Source organism: Lindgomyces ingoldianus (genome assembly GCF_010093535.1).
Source record: "Lindgomyces ingoldianus strain ATCC 200398 unplaced genomic scaffold BDR25scaffold_49, whole genome shotgun sequence".
NCBI classification, from domain to species: Eukaryota; Fungi; Ascomycota; class Dothideomycetes; order Pleosporales; family Lindgomycetaceae; genus Lindgomyces; species Lindgomyces ingoldianus.
This window is the reverse complement of record NW_022985210.1, coordinates 56,738-74,393: the sequence shown is the minus strand read 5'-3', so window position 1 is coordinate 74,393 and position 17,656 is coordinate 56,738. Positions and strand designations below refer to the sequence as shown.

At 52.0% G+C, this 17,656-nt stretch overlaps 8 protein-coding genes across 8 annotated transcripts; 6 read left to right on the top strand and 2 right to left on the bottom strand.

Annotated features, from left to right (window-relative positions):
* Positions 1 to 451: 451 nt before the first annotated feature.
* On the bottom strand, positions 452 to 3,954 carry BDR25DRAFT_99044 (uncharacterized protein). The gene is made up of 5 exons (XM_033699349.1): positions 3,782 to 3,954; positions 3,362 to 3,597; positions 1,458 to 3,308; positions 955 to 1,404; positions 452 to 897 (listed from the first exon to the last, which is right to left on the bottom strand). Exons 1-5 carry the CDS (start codon positions 3,831 to 3,833, stop codon positions 763 to 765), a joined length of 2,724 nt encoding a protein of 907 aa, XP_033540884.1. The 5' UTR covers positions 3,834 to 3,954; the 3' UTR covers positions 452 to 762.
* A 513-nt stretch (positions 3,955 to 4,467) lies between these two features.
* Positions 4,468 to 5,834, top strand: BDR25DRAFT_297097 (putative ATP synthase subunit gamma, mitochondrial). The gene is made up of 5 exons (XM_033688979.1): positions 4,468 to 4,591; positions 4,698 to 5,287; positions 5,340 to 5,419; positions 5,471 to 5,524; positions 5,584 to 5,834. Exons 1-5 carry the CDS (start codon positions 4,533 to 4,535, stop codon positions 5,710 to 5,712), a joined length of 912 nt encoding a protein of 303 aa, XP_033540883.1. The 5' UTR covers positions 4,468 to 4,532; the 3' UTR covers positions 5,713 to 5,834.
* Positions 5,835 to 6,803: 969 nt separating this feature from the next.
* BDR25DRAFT_381657 (uncharacterized protein) lies at positions 6,804 to 7,857 on the top strand (the record flags this gene model as incomplete). The annotated part of the gene is made up of 2 exons (XM_033697726.1): positions 6,804 to 6,932; positions 7,026 to 7,857. 2 exons carry the CDS (start codon positions 6,804 to 6,806, stop codon positions 7,746 to 7,748), a joined length of 852 nt encoding a protein of 283 aa, XP_033540882.1. The 3' UTR covers positions 7,749 to 7,857.
* A 619-nt stretch (positions 7,858 to 8,476) lies between these two features.
* BDR25DRAFT_297093 (RBP11-like subunits of RNA polymerase) lies at positions 8,477 to 10,132 on the bottom strand. The gene is made up of 3 exons (XM_033688978.1): positions 10,078 to 10,132; positions 9,922 to 10,026; positions 8,477 to 9,850 (listed from the first exon to the last, which is right to left on the bottom strand). The coding sequence occupies exons 1-3, from the start codon at positions 10,114 to 10,116 to the stop codon at positions 8,864 to 8,866; spliced, it is 1,131 nt and encodes a 376-aa protein (XP_033540881.1). The 5' UTR covers positions 10,117 to 10,132; the 3' UTR covers positions 8,477 to 8,863.
* A 112-nt stretch (positions 10,133 to 10,244) lies between these two features.
* On the top strand, positions 10,245 to 12,110 carry BDR25DRAFT_297089 (NADH dehydrogenase I, D subunit). The gene is made up of 2 exons (XM_033688977.1): positions 10,245 to 11,022; positions 11,100 to 12,110. Exons 1-2 carry the CDS (start codon positions 10,357 to 10,359, stop codon positions 11,856 to 11,858), a joined length of 1,425 nt encoding a protein of 474 aa, XP_033540880.1. The 5' UTR covers positions 10,245 to 10,356; the 3' UTR covers positions 11,859 to 12,110.
* Positions 12,111 to 12,642: 532 nt separating this feature from the next.
* BDR25DRAFT_307365 (uncharacterized protein) lies at positions 12,643 to 13,736 on the top strand. The gene has a single exon (XM_033690826.1). The coding sequence runs from the start codon at positions 12,810 to 12,812 to the stop codon at positions 13,698 to 13,700; it is 891 nt and encodes a 296-aa protein (XP_033540879.1). The 5' UTR covers positions 12,643 to 12,809; the 3' UTR covers positions 13,701 to 13,736.
* Positions 13,737 to 14,134: 398 nt separating this feature from the next.
* BDR25DRAFT_337571 (uncharacterized protein) lies at positions 14,135 to 15,437 on the top strand (the record flags this gene model as incomplete). Its single annotated transcript, XM_033693201.1, has 3 exons — positions 14,135 to 14,203; positions 14,434 to 15,223; positions 15,291 to 15,437. The coding sequence occupies exons 2-3, from the start codon at positions 14,453 to 14,455 to the stop codon at positions 15,435 to 15,437; spliced, it is 918 nt and encodes a 305-aa protein (XP_033540878.1). The 5' UTR covers positions 14,135 to 14,203; positions 14,434 to 14,452.
* A 431-nt stretch (positions 15,438 to 15,868) lies between these two features.
* Positions 15,869 to 17,309, top strand: BDR25DRAFT_307364 (uncharacterized protein). Its single transcript, XM_033690825.1, has one exon. It carries the CDS (start codon positions 16,343 to 16,345, stop codon positions 17,120 to 17,122), a length of 780 nt encoding a protein of 259 aa, XP_033540877.1. The 5' UTR covers positions 15,869 to 16,342; the 3' UTR covers positions 17,123 to 17,309.
* The last annotated feature ends 347 nt before the right edge of the window (positions 17,310 to 17,656 follow it).

Below are 17,656 nucleotides of genomic sequence, written 5' to 3'. Positions count from 1 at the left end.
ATTTCTTCTTCGTTGTGTAACAGAGGCTTGAAGATAATCTGTTACTCCGCTTCCTCCGGGAGCCTTGTCGGTCTCGCCGCCATGGTATCCACACTTCTTTTTCCCGTGCTGGCGAGACCCGATAATTTATCGAGTGCTCTTGCGCTGATCGATATAGAATGCCAAATTTATTCCATCGTGACGTCTTAGCTCCAGGCTATGCTGTACGAGGGAGCACTCCGTCTTACGGTGGAAGTGTTATTACTATACGAATCAATATAATTTCAACTGCTTCCGTTCATAGTAAGAGCCAGCCGAGATTCTGGTGGCTGAAGCATTCATGCAATGTCCCGCAATGCTGGCAGGATCGTCCCGCACTCGCAGCAACACTGCAGCGGTCGTTCAAGGTACCTAGTCATGATTCAAAGCGCACAAGCAGTCAAGTCAGGTCACACAATGTTTCAAATCTCTTGTCTCATTAGGAGGGGATCAAGCTATATATCGCAAAAAGTTAAGGCAATTATTTTGTATGAATCCAGATACGCAAGTTCTAGTACGGGCAAGTAAAGTGTGCGTATCGTCGGGCAGATGATTGACTGAGACCGCATCGCTATGCATGACAAAGCCAGCCAGAAAATTTGATGAATGCAAGACTCCACTCCAGGAGGCCCCACTAAAAATCAGTGCTGCCGCCTTTTTGATCACCCCATCAAGATCGGTTCTAAACCCAACCAGCCCGAACATAATTCAACTAAAACGGCTGAAGACTATGCATTTCCGTTTCTAGAACTCCCAGTCCTCATCCACGGATTTGATTGCCCAATCGAACTTCTCGCGCAAGGTTTTCGAGAAGAATCGCTCGATTGGGACGTTGAATTTCTTAGAGAAGACGACAGTAAGACGGGGGTCGATATAGTTCTGGGAATAAGGCGGTTAGCCGTATGCACTCAGTTCCCAAAACGGGAAGTCACTTACAATTTTGGAGGTACCAAGAGCTACCTCCTTGTTGTTGTCCTTGTCCTCCATTTGGACTTTCATCGTTTCGATTCGCTGGTTGAGCTTGTCGAGGTTGGCTTCCAGCTTCTCGATGGTCGGACCCTTGCCTTCAGCTTCGACTTTGCCCGTCTTGTTCTCCTTCTTGAACTTCGCTGCCAGCTCCTCAGCGACCTCGAGGCGCTCGTCGAGTTCCTTGGCCTTCATCTCTTTCTCGCCGTCAGCCTTACGCTTCTCATTGTCCTTCTCAAACTTCTTTTGGATCTTTTGGCGTTGTTCTTCGACAAGGAACTCTTGGTGCTGCCTAACCCAGTCCTCATCCAAATCCTCCGGAAGCTCGAAATACTCGGCACCCTTCTTCTTCTTTATCTTCGCATCGACATCGATCATCATCTGTTTCACTCGCCACCCTTGATAACGGAGCCCATTTATCTGCGGTTCATTAGTCCCTACAAGCCGATTCACGAGAGCGGAGATAAGCTTACCTTCTCCTGCATCTTCTCGATAGAGCCAGCGTGACTAGCTGCGACGGTCCGCTTGTGATTACAGAGGATGGCAACTTCGCGGTTAGCGTTGTTATAGTCCTTGACCTTTTCTGGGACCGTGCCAGTCGACTTCATCTCCCTAAGAAGCCTAGCCATAGTCCAAGAGGCATTGTAGGTACGGAACACTTTGGCGGTCAAGCCGGTCATGTAGCTGTTCAAGTGCTTGTTGAGAGCAGAGGTCGTCAGACGATCGAAAATATCGTCATTAGCTGTCTTCGGAGGTTTCTTGAAGATCTTCAAGTTCTTGAAAACCTGGGGGTCGACCTGGACTTCATCATAGAAGCGAATGCTGTCCTTGCCTAGGAAATCAAATATGACCGTATTCGGCGGCTTCAAGGTAACGTGCTGGAATTTCAGAGAACAGCAACCGACTGTGTCTGCCTCGTCCTCGCCCTTCTCGTTCCCAGCACGAAGGGCGAACTGATCAATCAAGTAGATTGCTGTGGCGCGCTGACGATCGGCCATCTTGTCAGATTTGAGGTCCCTCTGGTAGTCTTTTCGAATGCGGTCGATGTGTTTCTTGAGTTCACGGGCTTTTTCGAACTTCTTGTAGTCACTCTGGCCCTTGATGTCCGAGTTGGCAGCAAGCATGACATATTTGTAAGCGCCATTGATGTTCTCTTGCCACATTGCGAGCCATGTTCCTTCTTGATCGTGTTTGACTTCTTTCCAGCGGTGACCTGCTGGTGGCTCGGGGACCTTGGCCCCTTTACCGATGTTGATGGTGATTTGTTCTGGCCCGACACGCTTCTTTACCATGCCAGTTTTAGGGTGCTCGCCACGACCACGGAAAAGCCCTGGGGGCTCGACTCTGAAGTTTCCGACCTTCTGTTTGCGACCATCCCATATGCAGTACATGTAATCCGCTTCAGCTGCATCTTTCTCCGCCTTCAGTGCCTTCTTTTCAGCGGCAGGGAGCGCTTTCTTCTTGGCTCGCTCACTGTCAAACCATTCGAAGATTGGCTTGAAGTCGCACTTCTCGAATTTCTTGATCTTGACGGTCTTGCCTTCCTCATCTTTGCCATGGCCAGTCTTGTCGAGAATCGCGGTGAAGTCGTCGAAGAAGTTCTTATTGAAGGTAGGGTTCTCAACGTTGTGCGTTGAGTTAAGCATGCTTCCGTAGAAAGTGGCAACTTCCTCGGCATCCTTATGAAGTGTAACAGGGACACCGTCATAGATGAGCTTGACGTCCTTCGGGAGGGGCACGTATTCTGGTGGGAAGACAACACCATTGTGCTCTAAAGTAGTCCACTTCTTGGTGCCATCGCCTTTGGTTGGATCCTCCCACCATCGGTACTCTTCTTCTTCCTCTTCGGCTTCACGATCTTGCTCGGTGTCTTCCTCCTTGGCCTTTCCTTTGGCTTTCTTAGCTGGGGTGGCTGACTCGGCCTTCGCCTTACCCTTCTTAGAAGCTGGAGCTGTTTTCTTTTTGAGAGGGACATCAGAGTCGGACTCATCCTTTTTGATACCATTTGTAGATTTCTTTGCGGGCTGCTTCTTCGCGAGAGGAATGTCATCATCACTCTCACTCTCCACTCTCGGCTTGCGTTTGCTGCCTGCGGCCTTCTCTTTCTTCCGGATAGCCTGGGCCTCCTTTGCTGCGGCTCGCTCCATGGCTGCCTTTTCCTTGACAAGCTTTTGGCCTAGAGGAACGTCCGAGTCAGAGGATTCGCCAATTTGGGCAGCAGTCGCTTTTGGTGGCTTCCGGGCCTTCAGCGGCACGTCGCTGAGCTCCGAGTCCGAGTCCTGCGCAGGCTTTCTGGCTTGCTGAGAGGTCCTTCTTCGCTTACTCTATGGGAGAGTCAGCGTACTGAATATACAAAGGGGCCAGGTGTAGAACGCACCAGAGGTTTGTCATCTTCATCCGAGCTGCTAGCGTCCTTGTACGATTTCCCATTCGCAATGCTGCCTCGGGACTTCCGTTTCCCGTTGACATTTCCATTTGTAAGTGGTGCGTCGATGTCCATGTCCTCGACCGGACCCATCCGAATGGAGATGCCAGGCTCGACATGACCGTTTGACGGGATTTGCTTGTCCAAGGCCCGGTCGGTCTTCTTCGATATGCGATCCTGCGACTTCACTGTGGGGTGAGGGTAGTTAGCCATAGTAAAGAGGAAAAGCGGAGCAGGGGGTGGTGTTGTATAAAGATGGGCGGAGAGGTAGTGAGCGTGACGTGGGTAAAGGAGGTGGGCGCGTGAGAAGATAGACGTGGAGCCGGGGTAGGGCGTGAAACAATCAACAAGTTTGCGCGAGAGGCGACTTACCTCCATTCGATCTGCTTTTGACAAGAGGGGTGTCATCGTCGGACGAAGACATGGCGGCGGGCGGGTACCGCTGCGGAAGCGGGTAATGAAAAACCAAGCGACTGTGTTCAGCTGTCTTGTGCGGTACCGATGAATCTAGCTGCCGCAAGTGAGCGGGGACAAAATGAAGGCGAGGAACGCGAGAGCGCGCGTGTGAGGTCGAGAAGGCCACGCCGCGCGTGGATGATGGTGATGATGGTGGCGGAGTGAGGAGGGTGACGAAGAAGAGGAAAGAACAGGAACGCGGCTGTTGGTTTAAAAGAGGGAGAGTGCTCGACTTGAGGAAAAGCGACTTGCCCAGACACGCACGGAGCACTCCTGCCTAGTTAGCTCGAATCTGACCGCCAGCCGGTAATCTTGGTAATAAATACTTTGCGGCTTGTGGTTGGACCACGAGGACGTGCAACGCAGAAAACGCGAAGACTATATCGCGGATTAGTATTGCACTGCAAAGGTGAAAGCGCAGACTGCCTAGGTGGTGTCTGGCAGTTGCGTGAAGAGAAAAAATCGCCGTGTCGAAGAGAACTCCGCGGTTTTCTCAAGGTCAAAGGGAAAGGGTGCACGTGATATATACGCCTTTCCTTTATAGGCTAGCGCGGCAAGAGCATGAAAGTTGAGCAGAGCCGTGAAGCCGAAGCAGCAAGCCAGCAGTCGACACCACACCCGCCGGCCGCCTGCCATCTCCACTCCATCTCAATTCCTCTTCCGCCCAATGATGCTGTCACGAGCTGCGCGTCCAGCTCTAAGAGCTGGCGTCGCTGCCACCGCCCGGTACGAAACCCCCCCCCCCCCCCTCAGCACAACAGCTCCCGCAGCTCCTCCAGCACTCTTCCTCTTCCAATTGCATCGGAAACTAATTGCATTTCATTCCACCCAGACCTGCCACTCTCAATGCCACCAATGCCGCTACCTATGCCACCCTCCGTGAGATTGAGGGGCGTTTGAAGTCGATCCGCAACATCGAGAAGATCACGAAGACGATGAAAATTGTCGCATCCACCAAGCTCACCCGCGCCCAGAAGGCCATGACCTCGTCCCGGTCGTACGGTCAGACATCCAACACCGTTTTCGAGAACGCCGAGACGAAGCCGCTGGAGGGCGAGGGCAAGAAATCGTTGATTGTCGTCTGTAGCTCGGACAAGGGCCTCTGCGGTGGTATCCATTCCGGCATGTCCAGGAAAACACGGAAGATGCTGTTGGAGAAGCCAGACACGGATATCGTTGTCGTGGGAGAGAAGTGTAAATCCCAATTGGGCCGTTCCAATGGCAAGAACATTGTCCTCAGCTTTGCCGGCGTTGGCAAGGACGTCCCAACATTCGTCGATGCCTCTGCCATTGCTGACCAGATCTCGTTGCTACCGACCGATTATTCCTCCATCCAGGTCATGTACAACAAGTTCATCAATGCCACGAGCTATGAGCCCGTGATCATTGAAGCTTTCTCTGAGGAGGCAATTGCGCAGTCCCGTAAGTTTTAATGTATCAAATGAGGGTCGTGCCTATCTAAATGCTTTTGCAGCCAACTTCGCGGCGTTCGAGATTGACGACGACGTGCTCGCTAACCTCCGCGAATATGCGCTTGCTAATTCATTGTACTGGGTATGTGGTATAACACCACTGGACACGTTATCATGCTGATGATCGATTTAGGCGCTTGCCGAGGGTCATGCTTGTGAACAGTCTGCACGACGAAATGCCATGGACGTAAGTGCATCCAATAATCCCCCCTCCCCCGCATCAAATGTCTCTCTGACACACTGTAGAATGCCTCCAAGAACGCCGGCGACATGATCAACAGGTACCAGATCTTGTTCAACCGTACCCGCCAAGCCGTCATTACTGGCGAACTCGTCGAGATCATCACTGGTGCAGCTGCTTCGGAGGAGGGTTAGTCAAAAGTCTGGATAATTCACTAGTTCGAAAACCCCGGCCTATTTCGCCCTCGCATGGGTCGTGTAGAATAAGTATCTGTTTGTCCATAGGCTCCTTTATCACCGATCTTGTCCTACTCTACAACACCATGTGCTCGTGAACTTTCTCCGCCCCTCTTCACACTGAAGTGTCTTATGTGAATTCATGCTCACATCTAGAAGGTGGCTTGCGGTGATCGGAGTGGCACTCAAGGTCCCGAGATCGATCAGTCGTCGGCGGTTCTCCACCAAAATGCCATGATTCAGAACTACTCTTCACCGCCGTTTCCTACAACTTCTCCGCACCCACCTGCAGCAGTTAAACAGGATAAGGCAGAATGCTTGCAGGCGCTGCTGTGATCCCGCACAAAATACGGAAGTATACGCACGCCTACGAACACATTCACAGGAATGCGGGTGCGGCGCAGAACTTTATCGAAAGAACCCGGGAAAAAGGGATGCTATACCCGGTGTAGTGCGTCCTGAGTGCAGCATCCCCAGTCGTGTCAGAGGAACCCCAAGTCAGTGATGCGCCGAGAATGGAAAGGGTGCGTCTGAAACGGGCAAGTGCATGGCTGCAACCCTCAACGTTCGTGATTCCCTGAAACATTTGCTGCACTCTTGAAACAATTGCTTTTCCTTTTAGATCGCAGCCCTTCCCACACGACACTTTGCAGGAGAGAACGGGCGGAGGCGTTCGAGGGCTATAATATTCGCTCCTATCGTCCCTATATTCCTGTTCTGTTATTGTCGTTCGTCGCCTTCGCCTTGTTGCTTGACTTTGGTTCGGCTTTGGTTTCAGCATTGCCGACAGCACCGCACTACCAGGTCAACGACCAACAACAACGCAGCACGTCTCCTGAAGCATTGCCGCAGGCCTCAATTGGTTCCCATTCGCTCTGCTGTCGCACCTTTTGCCGACCCTGAAATTTGCAACACACTCGCTTTCGGCTCTTCTCACTGCATTCTTGAAAATAACCCCTCCCCGCCGACAGTTGCTCAACCTCATTCCCTCCTCACAGCACAGGTAAACAAGTATATCGGCTTTCAAGACACAACAACACAATTACACAATGATCACGGAATCAAAGTATTTCGAAATGAAAAGTAGAATCCCTGAAGTCAAGGGTCTTTTCCAAACTCGTCATTACATTCAATGCACCAATCTCTGTGAGCGCCTCCTGACTCGGTCCGATGAGGAAGTAAGTCCCTTCTCCCGCCTTCTAGAAGTTCCACATCCGACATTATCACATTACATACCGTATCTCGATTCTGCAAAACTTACCTAACTCCAGATTCACCCAATTCACCGAGCCTACCTCAACTTCTACCTTGCATTGTCCCATGATACCATGGCCCGGGAAACAAGCAGCAGAAACCGCCTGCCTGAGTTAGACTTAGCTGAGAAATACTATGTTGCCGCCCTCGCTGCACTCTCTCCTGCTCGACCTCAGAAGTTGGAAAACATTCAAGAGTCCCTGTCACCGACTTTTAGCCATTCCGAGGATGAGTCCGTAAACTCAGAGCACTCCTCATCCACGGTAGCAACCTCAATTCTCGATGATAGCGATTCCTCAGACTTCGAACCAACTCCCAGGACGTCTAACTACCATGTCCGCTCCCGACTCTCCCGAGGCAATCTTGACGATTTCCCGGCTTCGAAGCTCGGAAGAAAAAGACCAGGGCTGATCATCACTTCGCCAACGCAGTCCTCTTCAGTGCAATCTAGGCATGAAAAACAGTACACTACTGTCTTCTCCTCCTTTGCTAAAATGGTGGAGACCCATCTCTCTAGCGTGCGCAACCTCAGAGACGCTCCTGTTCCCCAATCCAACCGATTCTCGGGCTCACGTTCGAGAGGATCTAGCTTCAACTCCAGACCCGCAAGCAGAGATATCATTCCCGATGATGCCGCGATGGAGAAGATCCGCTGGGGTCGGAAAAGTATGAGCTTCCGACCGCGTTTTGACCCTGAAAGCGTCCAAGCGCTTTGTAGAGATGCACTCTCGGAGCTGTGAGAGATGGGGTGGATGGTTATGAATGACGGTATGATGCGACCCGTACGAGCGGCGGGTGCGGCGACGCCGGGGACGCGACCGAACTGCACGACGTCTTTACTAGTCGCGGGCGACCCATCAACGAATCTCCTAGCTACCGACACTGGATTGTCTATGTCATGACTCTGCAGACTGGACTCTGATACACGATACCTCCCTGTCCACCTCTATTTCACTTTTACACCGCAACTGGGCGGACTCACACACGACACACTGCTTCCCAACATCCCCACCAACCCCTCTGATTTTGCCGGTCGGCACTTTGGGCAATGCAAGATGCATATTTGATACCCTGTTGTACTTCTACCCCTTGTTCATATCGCTTCCCCATATCTATCTCCCAGCTTCGTGCTTTGCATTGTTCCCTAAAAGCCCAGATTCGTGTTGGCCCACATGTTGACTTCTTGTTTGTATTATGATCCGTTGAGCTGGTTTTTTTTTTGGTGATGAATGTATGATTGAAGCGGATGAGGCAGCCCGGAAATGGGACCCAAAGTGTCTGAGGATTTTCTTCGACAGAATAAGACTTATCTGGATATGGACATATGAGTTGAGTTAGTAAGGGGGGATATGAAGGCATGAAGATGTGAAGACGCTGGAATAGATATCGGGGCACTCAGTCAGTCAATGCTACATATCCCAAGCCAAAAATGGACGACCAAGCTCTGTCAGGCTCATGAACTCTATCTGTCCACTGCATCGCAGCCATGCCCGCGATGATATAATACAAAACCTTTGCATTTAACTTCCGCCCACCCATTCACCCACCGTAAAGAGTCCACTCCAGACGCCAGAAAATGCAATGCAATGCATAACCCGATATCATACGCCTCCCTTGCCTTTCCCTGAATCGCTCGAACCAAATCTTCCAGGTGTGACACAAGGCCGTCGAAAATCTTATCCATAGGCGCGAGGTTCATGGAAACAATTCCATTTCAACAGTAGAGGTGGGAGTAGAGGCATAGGTAGAGGTGGTGCTGGGAGTACTACCTCCTGGACTTCACGACAATAGTCTTCTCAAGTGACGCCCGGTCTCAGCTCCTGCTTCGTCCTCCAAGCTCACTTCGTCACATGACTCATCTCGTCAAAGCCTCCAACCCCCTCTTCACCCTCTGGCACTTAACCTTCAGCAAGCGCACGCTCTCAAGAAACAACTCATCGCTGTCCCACTGTCCAGTACTCTCAACCCGGAATATGAAATGATCTCGGACACGTCCTAGCTTGACTTTGTCCTTGAATTCCGGGTGGCGCAGGCATTCCCTACTCACGGTATCGCGCATGGGGTCTTTGACGACCGCTTTGAGCTCGTTCTCTTTTCCCTCTAACTCTTTGTTTTGTCGTATGTCAGCTCGAGTGATGGGTTCGAGATTAATGACGCCCTTGGGGAAACAGCGGGCGAATTTCTTCGCATCCGGGCCGATGATCGGGGAGAGAATGTCAATCGTGGGTAACAGCCGATAACTTGCCGTCGCCACGGGGGAAAATTTCGCGTGGTCCTGTCCAATGCCTTTAAACGCGTGCATCATGAGCTGGATCTTCTGTCCCGGCCGCATTTTCGCAATCAGGATATCTGGGTTGCACGGCTCGAGCGGTTTATCCTTAGCGAAGAGGTCGATTTGGCGGCCGACGGGCTTCCACTCGATATCCTTCGCATAGACGGAATGGTGCAGGTAGAGTTTGTTGGGGTCTGTTTCGCCGGCGGCTGCGCGCTGGAGCCCACCGTCCTGCCATTGGCACTTGACTTCCAGCTGGAGGATGCCGCAGTTGTAGTCAGTGAGTTCGGGAGGGACGGCAGCGGGGTCACCGGGGTCGGGCCGCTTGTACCATTTCATCCATGAGAGGGCGGAGCGGTCGCCTCGGAGTGGGATTAGGCCTAGCCGGTGGGCGAGGACCTCGTCTTGGATTATGGAAGTGTTTTGGAAGATGAAGACATTTTCGATGGCGAGGGTCGGGATCTCGGCGATTAGGATCCGACGGAAGGCGTTGGCGAGGGAAGTGTCGATGGAGGTGAGGGAGAAGGAGGAGTCGAGGGGGGAGTTTGTGTGGAAGTGGACGCGGAAATTCTAGAGAAGGATTAGCGTCTAATTCTCTGCATTACGAAAGGAAAAAGTTTGAGGGAGAGACCTTGTCGTACATTTTTGAAGTAGTCCAGGTCCCAGGAGTGGTCTTCACCAGGCCAGTGGCCGGGGAAGTCAGTGGAGGAGACATTCGTGACGGTTTCGGCGTTGATACCAAGTCGCTGCAACATATTAGGGGAGGGAATATTCACTTTCTCTGATCGCATAGATACCTTCCGTCGCTCCTGCTCCTGCTGGCTTGGTACAGGCATAGCTGCGGGTTGTGCGGTGAAGTTGGTGGGGGAGAAGCTGCACCATCTCGAACTTTTTCTACGACGCCCGGACCAACCACTGGCCACAAATCAGCAGCCACCTATCTCGGCAATATCGTGTGGTCAACGACCCTGTGGACCTCCAAACCTCAAGCTCCCCCCTCCACGCCACCCGCACTCCGCACTCCACAACCACCCATTGACAAAGGCCAGGGCATTGCCAGATCTCTCGTGGTCACAATGCCTGTTTCCTTTGCGCGTCTAGCCGGCCACACGGCGAAACGGCTGTGTCTGGCCCCGCGCCCTCACCTCACAAACATACGACCACCCATTGCGCGGTGTATCTCGACTTCGTTGCCGAGACACTATGCGGATGTGGACGACCACAGCAGGACGAGATTGATTCCCACGGACTCCACCTTTAGTCATCCGACCAACACCGAGAACTCTCAGTATCTGAATCCGGCCGAGGAGGAAGGAACGTCCCCAGAGAACCGCAAGATTAGACACTATACCGTCAACTTCGGACCCCAGCACCCCGCTGCCCACGGTGTGCTACGCTTGATTTTGGAACTCAATGGCGAGGAGATCGTGCGCGCTGATCCGCATGTCGGACTGCTGCATCGCGGCACCGAGAAGCTGATCGAGTACCGGACGTATCTGCAAGCGCTGCCCTATTTCGATCGGCTGGACTATGTCTCTATGATGACAAATGAGCAGTGTTTCTCCCTCGGCGTGGAAAAGCTGCTGAATATTGACATCCCGATCCGTGCCAAGTATATCAGGACCATGTTTGGCGAGATCACGAGGATCTTGAATCATCTTATGTCGGTGCTGTCGCATGCCATGGATGTTGGCGCGTTGACTCCCTTCCTCTGGGGTTTCGAAGAGCGTGAGAAGCTTATGGTGCGTCTCGCTGTGCTTTGAGAGATTTACGCACAGTGGCATTTTCTCAACCCATCGGATTCTGATACTTGTGCTAGGAATTCTACGAGCGTGTCTCTGGCGCCCGTCTCCACGCCGCCTACGTCCGCCCCGGTGGTGTCAGCCAAGACATTCCCATCGGCCTCCTCGACGACATCTACCAATGGGCCACACAGTTCGGCGACCGCATCGATGAGACCGAAGAAATGCTAACTGACAACCGTATCTGGATTGGCCGCACAAAAGGCGTCGGCGTCGTCTCCGCCGCCGACGCCCTTAACTACTCCTTCTCTGGCGTCATGCTCCGCGGCTCCGGCGTACCTTGGGACGTGCGGAAATCGCAGCCCTACGACGCCTACGACAGAGTCGACTTCGACGTGCCTGTCGGTGTCAACGGCGACTGCTACGACCGCTACCTCTGCCGCATGGAGGAATTCCGCCAATCCCTCCGCATCATCCACCAATGCCTAAATGACATGCCCGCCGGCCCTGTCAAAGTCGAAGACTACAAGATTGCCCCCCCGCCCCGCGCTGCTATGAAGGAAAACATGGAGGCCCTGATTCACCACTTCCTGCTGTTCAGCAAGGGCTACAGCGTCCCACCCGGCGAGACCTACTCGGCCATTGAGGCGCCCAAGGGTGAAATGGGTGTCTTCTTGGTTAGTGATGGGAGTGAACGGCCGTATAGATGTAAGATCCGTACACCTGGGTTCGCGCACTTGAGTTGTATGGATCAGATTTCCAGAGGCCATCTATTGGCAGACGCAGTTGCGATTATTGGGACTATGGATTTGGTGTTTGGGGAGGTGGATAGGTAGATTCGTCTCGGACACGTGAGTCGAGTCGATCGTGATGCAGCTTTGGGCTGCAAAGCTGTCAGGAGAGTATTGAGAACCCGGCCTGAGCGATCGGTCCGGATAAAATCTTGGAGTGCACCGCCCGCCCGTGATTAAGCCAGTGGTGGTGGGAGTGCTAGTGGTGGTGGCTGTACATATTGTACCTTATCTCCTTACACTTACCCTTTTCCTGATCTGATCTGATTTGAATCGTCAAGTTTAACTCAATTCAAGTTCTGCATGTCTAACCTGTCCAACTTTTCTTCTTTCGCTTTGCCACCGTCGCGTTCGTCCGCGTGTTGGCTTGATTGGTATCGGTCTCGCCTACACTACTCGCTTTTTCCTCGCTTCTAATGTAGGGCCACTTTCTAGCTCCATCACGCGCAAGCTCAGCTCGGCTGCCATTGTATGACACCATCGATGATACGTTTCTCAATCCATACATTGCGGGCTGGTAAAAGCGTTCCTTTTCTATCGATCATGCACCTAACTCCTTCGAACCGTGGTACAGGGCAGAAACAGGATCTGGGACGGGTGTAGGCGAGATCTAGATCCGCCGGTGGCGAACTAGGTAGGGTGTAAGTCAATAGAACGGGCGCATTTTCAGGCTTTCAGCTTGACTGGGATGAGAGGTTGAGCACTAGAGGTGGCGACGTGGTGAATTGAGATTCTGTAGGCGCAATGGCGTGGTTTGGTGGGGGGAGGGGAGGGGAGGGGTAGCTTGTCTGGAGGGGTAGTGGTGAGTTGGTGAAGGGGGCCGGATGTATCTATACAGGCAGGCGAGAAGGTTCGTATAAAGCTTCCCCTTACCAGTCCCCTTACCAGTCCCCGTTTCTCTTCGTCTTCATCTATCGACCTTTCCCAATCCCAATTCTTGCTACTCAAGCCTACATCACTCTCACCCTCTTTAACTCGTGTCACCCATCCTTTACAATGTCTTATAACGACGATTCCTACGGCTCAGGGCAGAAGAAGAGCTATGGCGGTGATAGCAATGAGTCTTCGGGCTATGGACAGAAAAAGAGCTATGGAGACAATAGCAATGAGTCTTCAGGCTACGGACAGAAGAAGAGCTACGGCGATGACAGCAACGAGTCGAGTGGCTATGGGCAGAAGAAGAGCTACGGTGGTGACAGTAATGAGTCAGGTGGCTACGGGCAGAAGAAGAGCTACGGTGGTGACAGCAATGAGTCAAGTGGCTATGGGCAGAAGAAGAGCACTAGCTACGGGGACGACAACGAAGGATCGGGAGGTTATGGATCCAAGAAGACTACCGCCAGCTACGGTGACGACAGCAATGAAACCTCTGGCTACGGCTCCAAGAAGTCAACGAGCGATTCGTATGGCTCCAAGAGAGACGAAGACGACTCCACCAGCTACGGATCTAAGAAAACTTCAAGCTATGGCAATACCAACACCAACGACAATGAGTCTAGCGGATATGGCTCAAAGAAGACCACCAGCTACGGCGATGATAGCAATGAGTCCAGTGGATATGGCACGAAGAAGACGACAGGCGGTTATGGGTCTAGGACAGATGAGAGTGAGTCGGGTGGGTATGGTCAGAAGAAGTCGTATGGGGATGATAGCAACGAGTCGGGTGGATATGGTTCAAAGAAGAGCTACGGAGATGACAATGAGAGCAAAGGGTATGGACAGACGAAGTCATATGGAGATGACAGCAATGAGTCCAGTGGATACGGTCAAAAGAAGTCGTATGGAGATGACAATGAGTCTAGAGGATATGGCCAAAAGAAGAGCTATGGTGATTCGAATGAATCTGCTGGATATGGGTCCGGTCGACGCAATGACAATGATTACTAGTGGCATACGAGTGTTGGCTCTGCCGCTGGCTGAACAGCACATCAATAGCATGTACTAGCTGTCAATTCACATCTACTCAATTCAATCATAACAGGCTTCACTGCCATCCTGTGCCATAGAATACCTGCCTAGTTTCTAGCAGCGTGCACTCCCAGTGCAGTACCAGCACCCCTCGGGATTCAATACTGCAAGTACATTGTATTTCTTGCTTTTGCCACGAGAAAGTTGCGGGCCAAAAAGCCCTCACCTGCATGAAATCCCTACCCCTGCGAAACAATGTGCCTGTATCCTTGGGCTGGAAGCTTGTGGCGTTGCAGCGTGGCCGCGAAACACGTCATCGGTGGAGCTCTAGATCTTGGGAGGTGAGGGGCATGGTGGACTAGATCGAACTTCAGATCAGGTACCGCTGTCATGGTCGTCAGCTTCTCAGACCTTCTTCCCCTTCTGCCTTGCGAGACTTGCGATACATTGCAGTTGATTCGAAACGTATCTTGATACAGACTGTTAGTAATCAACTTTCCATTGCTACCAAATTCTGAGCTGTCAAATTTCGGCGTCATGGTGAAGCTGCTGTTTCCTAAATCCCTGTCTGCTCCTCCTGGCAGCAGATTGTATTGAGACAGGAGAAGCAAGACGCATTTTAACCACTTTCTTGGTTTCTTGGTCTTGGTTACTTTTCTTCCTTCGTCATGACCTTGTCTAAAATATATTCCTCCCGCTAATCCTATCCTAGCTGCTACAATTCAAGCATAATGTCCTACAACGACGACTCCTACGGACGCCAAGGAGGAGGCTCCGGTGGAGGCCGTGGACGAGATGAATACAGCGAAGGACGCCAGGGTGGATATGGCGGCGGGCGAGAGCAACATGACTCCGAGCGTCGTGGAGAAGACTATCGCCAGGGCCAGGGCCAAGGGGGTCAGAGTGGAGGGTATGGTGGTGGACGAGGGGAGCAGGGGTCTGAGCGCCGCCATGGTGGAAATGAATATGGAGAGTCTCGTCCCAGTGGAGGAGGCGGTTATGGAGGTGGAGGCCAGGGTGGAGACAATTACTATGATCAATCAAAGAGGTACGACGATGAGCCCCGCCGCCAGGAAGGTCGTCATGAGGGAGGAGGAGGACAGTATTCTTCCGGCACTCCGTACGGCGGCGGTGGAGGTTATGGAGGATCTTCGGACGACTACTCTGGTGCTGCTCAACATGCCAATTCCCATGCCGGCGACTCAGGCGATTCCTCGCTCTTCAGTTCTGCGCTGGGTTTGTTGGCTGGCAAGAAGTCGAAGCTCCAGGAAGAAGATGTCGATGAGGATGATGCGGTTCAGCAGCATAAGAAACTTTATGGACAAGGCGGGGGCCATGAGCAGGCTTCATCCGGGAATATGGGGGCGGCTGCTGCAATGCAGGCGTTGAAGATGTTCTCTGGGGGAAAGAGTGAGGGTAAGGGAGGCCAGAATGAATTCATTGGGTTGGCTATGGGTCAGGCGGCACAATTGTTCGATCAGCAAAGTGCCCAGGGAAAGACGGTATGTCGAGACGTTACACACACTACTCCTGTGTCCGTTTGAAATAAGATGATTGACGAAATTGCAGCACCCTGACGCCACGAAGCAAGATGCTGTTGCACAGGCTGCACAGATGGCTCTTAAATTTTACATGAAATCGGAGATGGGGGGAAGTGGTGGTGGTGGGTCGAGTGGTGGAGGTCTAATGAGCTTGGCTAGCAAGTTCTTGAAGTAGAAAGGGACTGTCAAATCTCTCCCGAGTAAACTCATCCTAGATGGGTAGAGAGGACGGAATAAAAGGTCCAGTTGAACCCAGAACTCCACAAAGCTTCCAATATCATCATGCATGAACAATCGGAGAGTTAGAGACCATTAACGAGTAATTGGCGATTCCGTTTGTACATGTGCTGCTGTCTCAAAAATGAACACTGAAACGGTCGCTTAAACCTACCCATACTTGACACCCTCGCCGATTCACTTCGTATCTCCTACCATTCAGCCTGAGACAACACAATAAGACAGACTTACTTCACTTACCAGTCATACCCATATCTGAACTGCAGCTTGACTGCTTCATGAGGTAACGTGACCGCAAATGTGCTGAGGGGTCGGCTGCCAGGCTACCACTCAAGTACCGCGCGAGCTTCGGAGTCCACATGCTTTCACCAACCCCTCAACATGTAACCGCTCAACTTGCTCGTCCGTTCTCTTCCCAACTCCCTCGCAATGTCGCTAACGCAGTTCTGGAACTCAGGGAAGGTTCTCCCGGTCCTTCCCTGCGCCTGCGCTCCAGCCTCGTGCTCCAATCACTATGTTGGTCGGAATCAGCCCTTTCCGAATTCCAATGTCGACTTGCGTTCGATATGGACAAACTTAATCGAATACCTTCCACTACCGTTCATACTGAGCAGGGATAAGCGATGCCACCTTTTGTCACTTCCCGTCGAACTACTTCAGGAAATCGTGGGCTACCTGGATCCCCATGATCGAATCACGTTCACTTTGACCTGCAAGGCTCTGCATTCAACCTTAGGGTCTAAAGAATTCTCCGATCTAAAGAAACTCCATCAACACGCGTTCATCGAGCTTCTTACAGAGCTACAACGAGATTTGCCAGAGTATCGACTTTGCCGTCCTTGCATGACACTGCATCCTCCAACCTACAATACCATCAAGATTCCGCGGAACAAGCTACGCCGCCAACCTCATCACCCCCAACTACGAGCCTACCTTTTGGCCCCCGATGAAGGAAACTACCCAGATATCCTATATTGGCTCTGTGGAGAGCACCTCCAGCGCGCCATCTCCAAAGAAATATGTCTCTCAACCCTGCGCTGCTCGGGGAGCATTGCCCTCGGCCCAACCCTCCCCAAGCACCCGGCTCTAAACGGCGCATCATTCCACTTCAAAGCCACCCCGGCCTTATCCCGCCGAAACATCATCTTCCATGCCGAATACGAACTAACATTCAACTGTGCCCCATGCCGCTTCTGGTCTGAGGCCTACGTCCGCTCTCTCCTTCTGTTCTTTGACCTACGGTGCTGTCTACACTGCTCGACCGGCCAAATGCAAGACGAAATCATCTGCTTCCTCTTCCACGGACCTAACACACCTCTCCAACAAGGCGTTGTGAATACATGCGTTCGAGCAACTGATCGGTTGGGAGACATTGAAGAGGGGTGTGGCCACCACATCCATGTTTGCGAATGCGCGACAGAATATAAGATTGAGCCTGTGCGGCAGCTTGGCCTGGATGTTCCGGTCGGAGTTAAAGTACTTATTTGGCAGTGGTTGGGGCATAGGAGTAATGATTACGTGCTTAGGCAGAAGGGGGTTTTGAGGAATCTTTACGAGGACGCGGCTATGGAAATGGAGTGGGAGGCTAGTCGAACTGGAATAGCAGAGGTGGTGGGAGACTGATAGGAAATTGATAGTAGCTTTGTGTCGGAGGTTAGGAATTTGGGACATGATATCCTGGTTTACTTTTCTGGTGCTGCATATGGGCTTAACATGCTATAGTTAATTTGTATTATTGCTCAAGGATTCTTCTCAATGAGTCGGCGATGTCCTGGGAAGGCAATATTGTCCGGCGCCCGACAGCCCGGCGACGAACCGACAGCCCCAGCAGTGAGAGTCTCAAGTCTCGAGAAAGCAATTCAATTCCACCTTGCATTAAAGCGAATGAAACTTTAGATTCTTCGTTCTCAAGCAGACAATATTTTCCTTTTAAGAGTAATTGTTGAAGGCTGGATACACACTGTGGCGCTTATCAGGTTTATGCGCCACACATCTTATCGATACCCGGTGCTCCTAGGTCGGCGATCTGCAGTGTCACTTTGGTGGTAGTGAAAGCTTCCTTGGTTGGCAAACATTCCAAGCAATACTAGCTCGCCATTTCCCCACACGAAGCTATACAATTATTCCCAACATGTCAGGAATTGAATCCTCGATGAC

Excerpts from the sequence above, each read along its gene's own strand:
- BDR25DRAFT_99044 (XM_033699349.1), bottom strand. The coding sequence starts at position 3,833 with ATGTCTTCGTCCGACGATGACACCCCTCTTGTCAAAAGCAGATCGAAT. Across the intron at positions 3,309-3,361 it reads ATGAAGATGACAAACCTCTG|AGTAAGCGAAGAAGGACCTC; the intron begins GTGCGTTCTACA and ends ACTCTCCCATAG. Across the intron at positions 1,405-1,457 it reads TCGAGAAGATGCAGGAGAAG|ATAAATGGGCTCCGTTATCA; the intron begins GTAAGCTTATCT and ends AATGAACCGCAG.
- BDR25DRAFT_297097 (XM_033688979.1), top strand. The coding sequence starts at position 4,533 with ATGATGCTGTCACGAGCTGCGCGTCCAGCTCTAAGAGCTGGCGTCGCT. Across the intron at positions 5,288-5,339 it reads GGAGGCAATTGCGCAGTCCC|CCAACTTCGCGGCGTTCGAG; the intron begins GTAAGTTTTAAT and ends ATGCTTTTGCAG. Across the intron at positions 5,420-5,470 it reads TTGCTAATTCATTGTACTGG|GCGCTTGCCGAGGGTCATGC; the intron begins GTATGTGGTATA and ends TGATCGATTTAG.
- BDR25DRAFT_297093 (XM_033688978.1), bottom strand. The coding sequence starts at position 10,116 with ATGCCTGTACCAAGCCAGCAGGAGCAGGAGCGACGGAAG. Across the intron at positions 10,027-10,077 it reads AGGAGCAGGAGCGACGGAAG|CGACTTGGTATCAACGCCGA; the intron begins GTATCTATGCGA and ends AATATGTTGCAG. Across the intron at positions 9,851-9,921 it reads ACCTGGACTACTTCAAAAAT|AATTTCCGCGTCCACTTCCA; the intron begins GTACGACAAGGT and ends ATCCTTCTCTAG.
- BDR25DRAFT_297089 (XM_033688977.1), top strand. The coding sequence starts at position 10,357 with ATGCCTGTTTCCTTTGCGCGTCTAGCCGGCCACACGGCGAAACGGCTG. Across the intron at positions 11,023-11,099 it reads AAGAGCGTGAGAAGCTTATG|GAATTCTACGAGCGTGTCTC; the intron begins GTGCGTCTCGCT and ends TACTTGTGCTAG.
- BDR25DRAFT_307365 (XM_033690826.1), top strand. The coding sequence starts at position 12,810 with ATGTCTTATAACGACGATTCCTACGGCTCAGGGCAGAAGAAGAGCTAT.
- BDR25DRAFT_307364 (XM_033690825.1), top strand. The coding sequence starts at position 16,343 with ATGACACTGCATCCTCCAACCTACAATACCATCAAGATTCCGCGGAAC.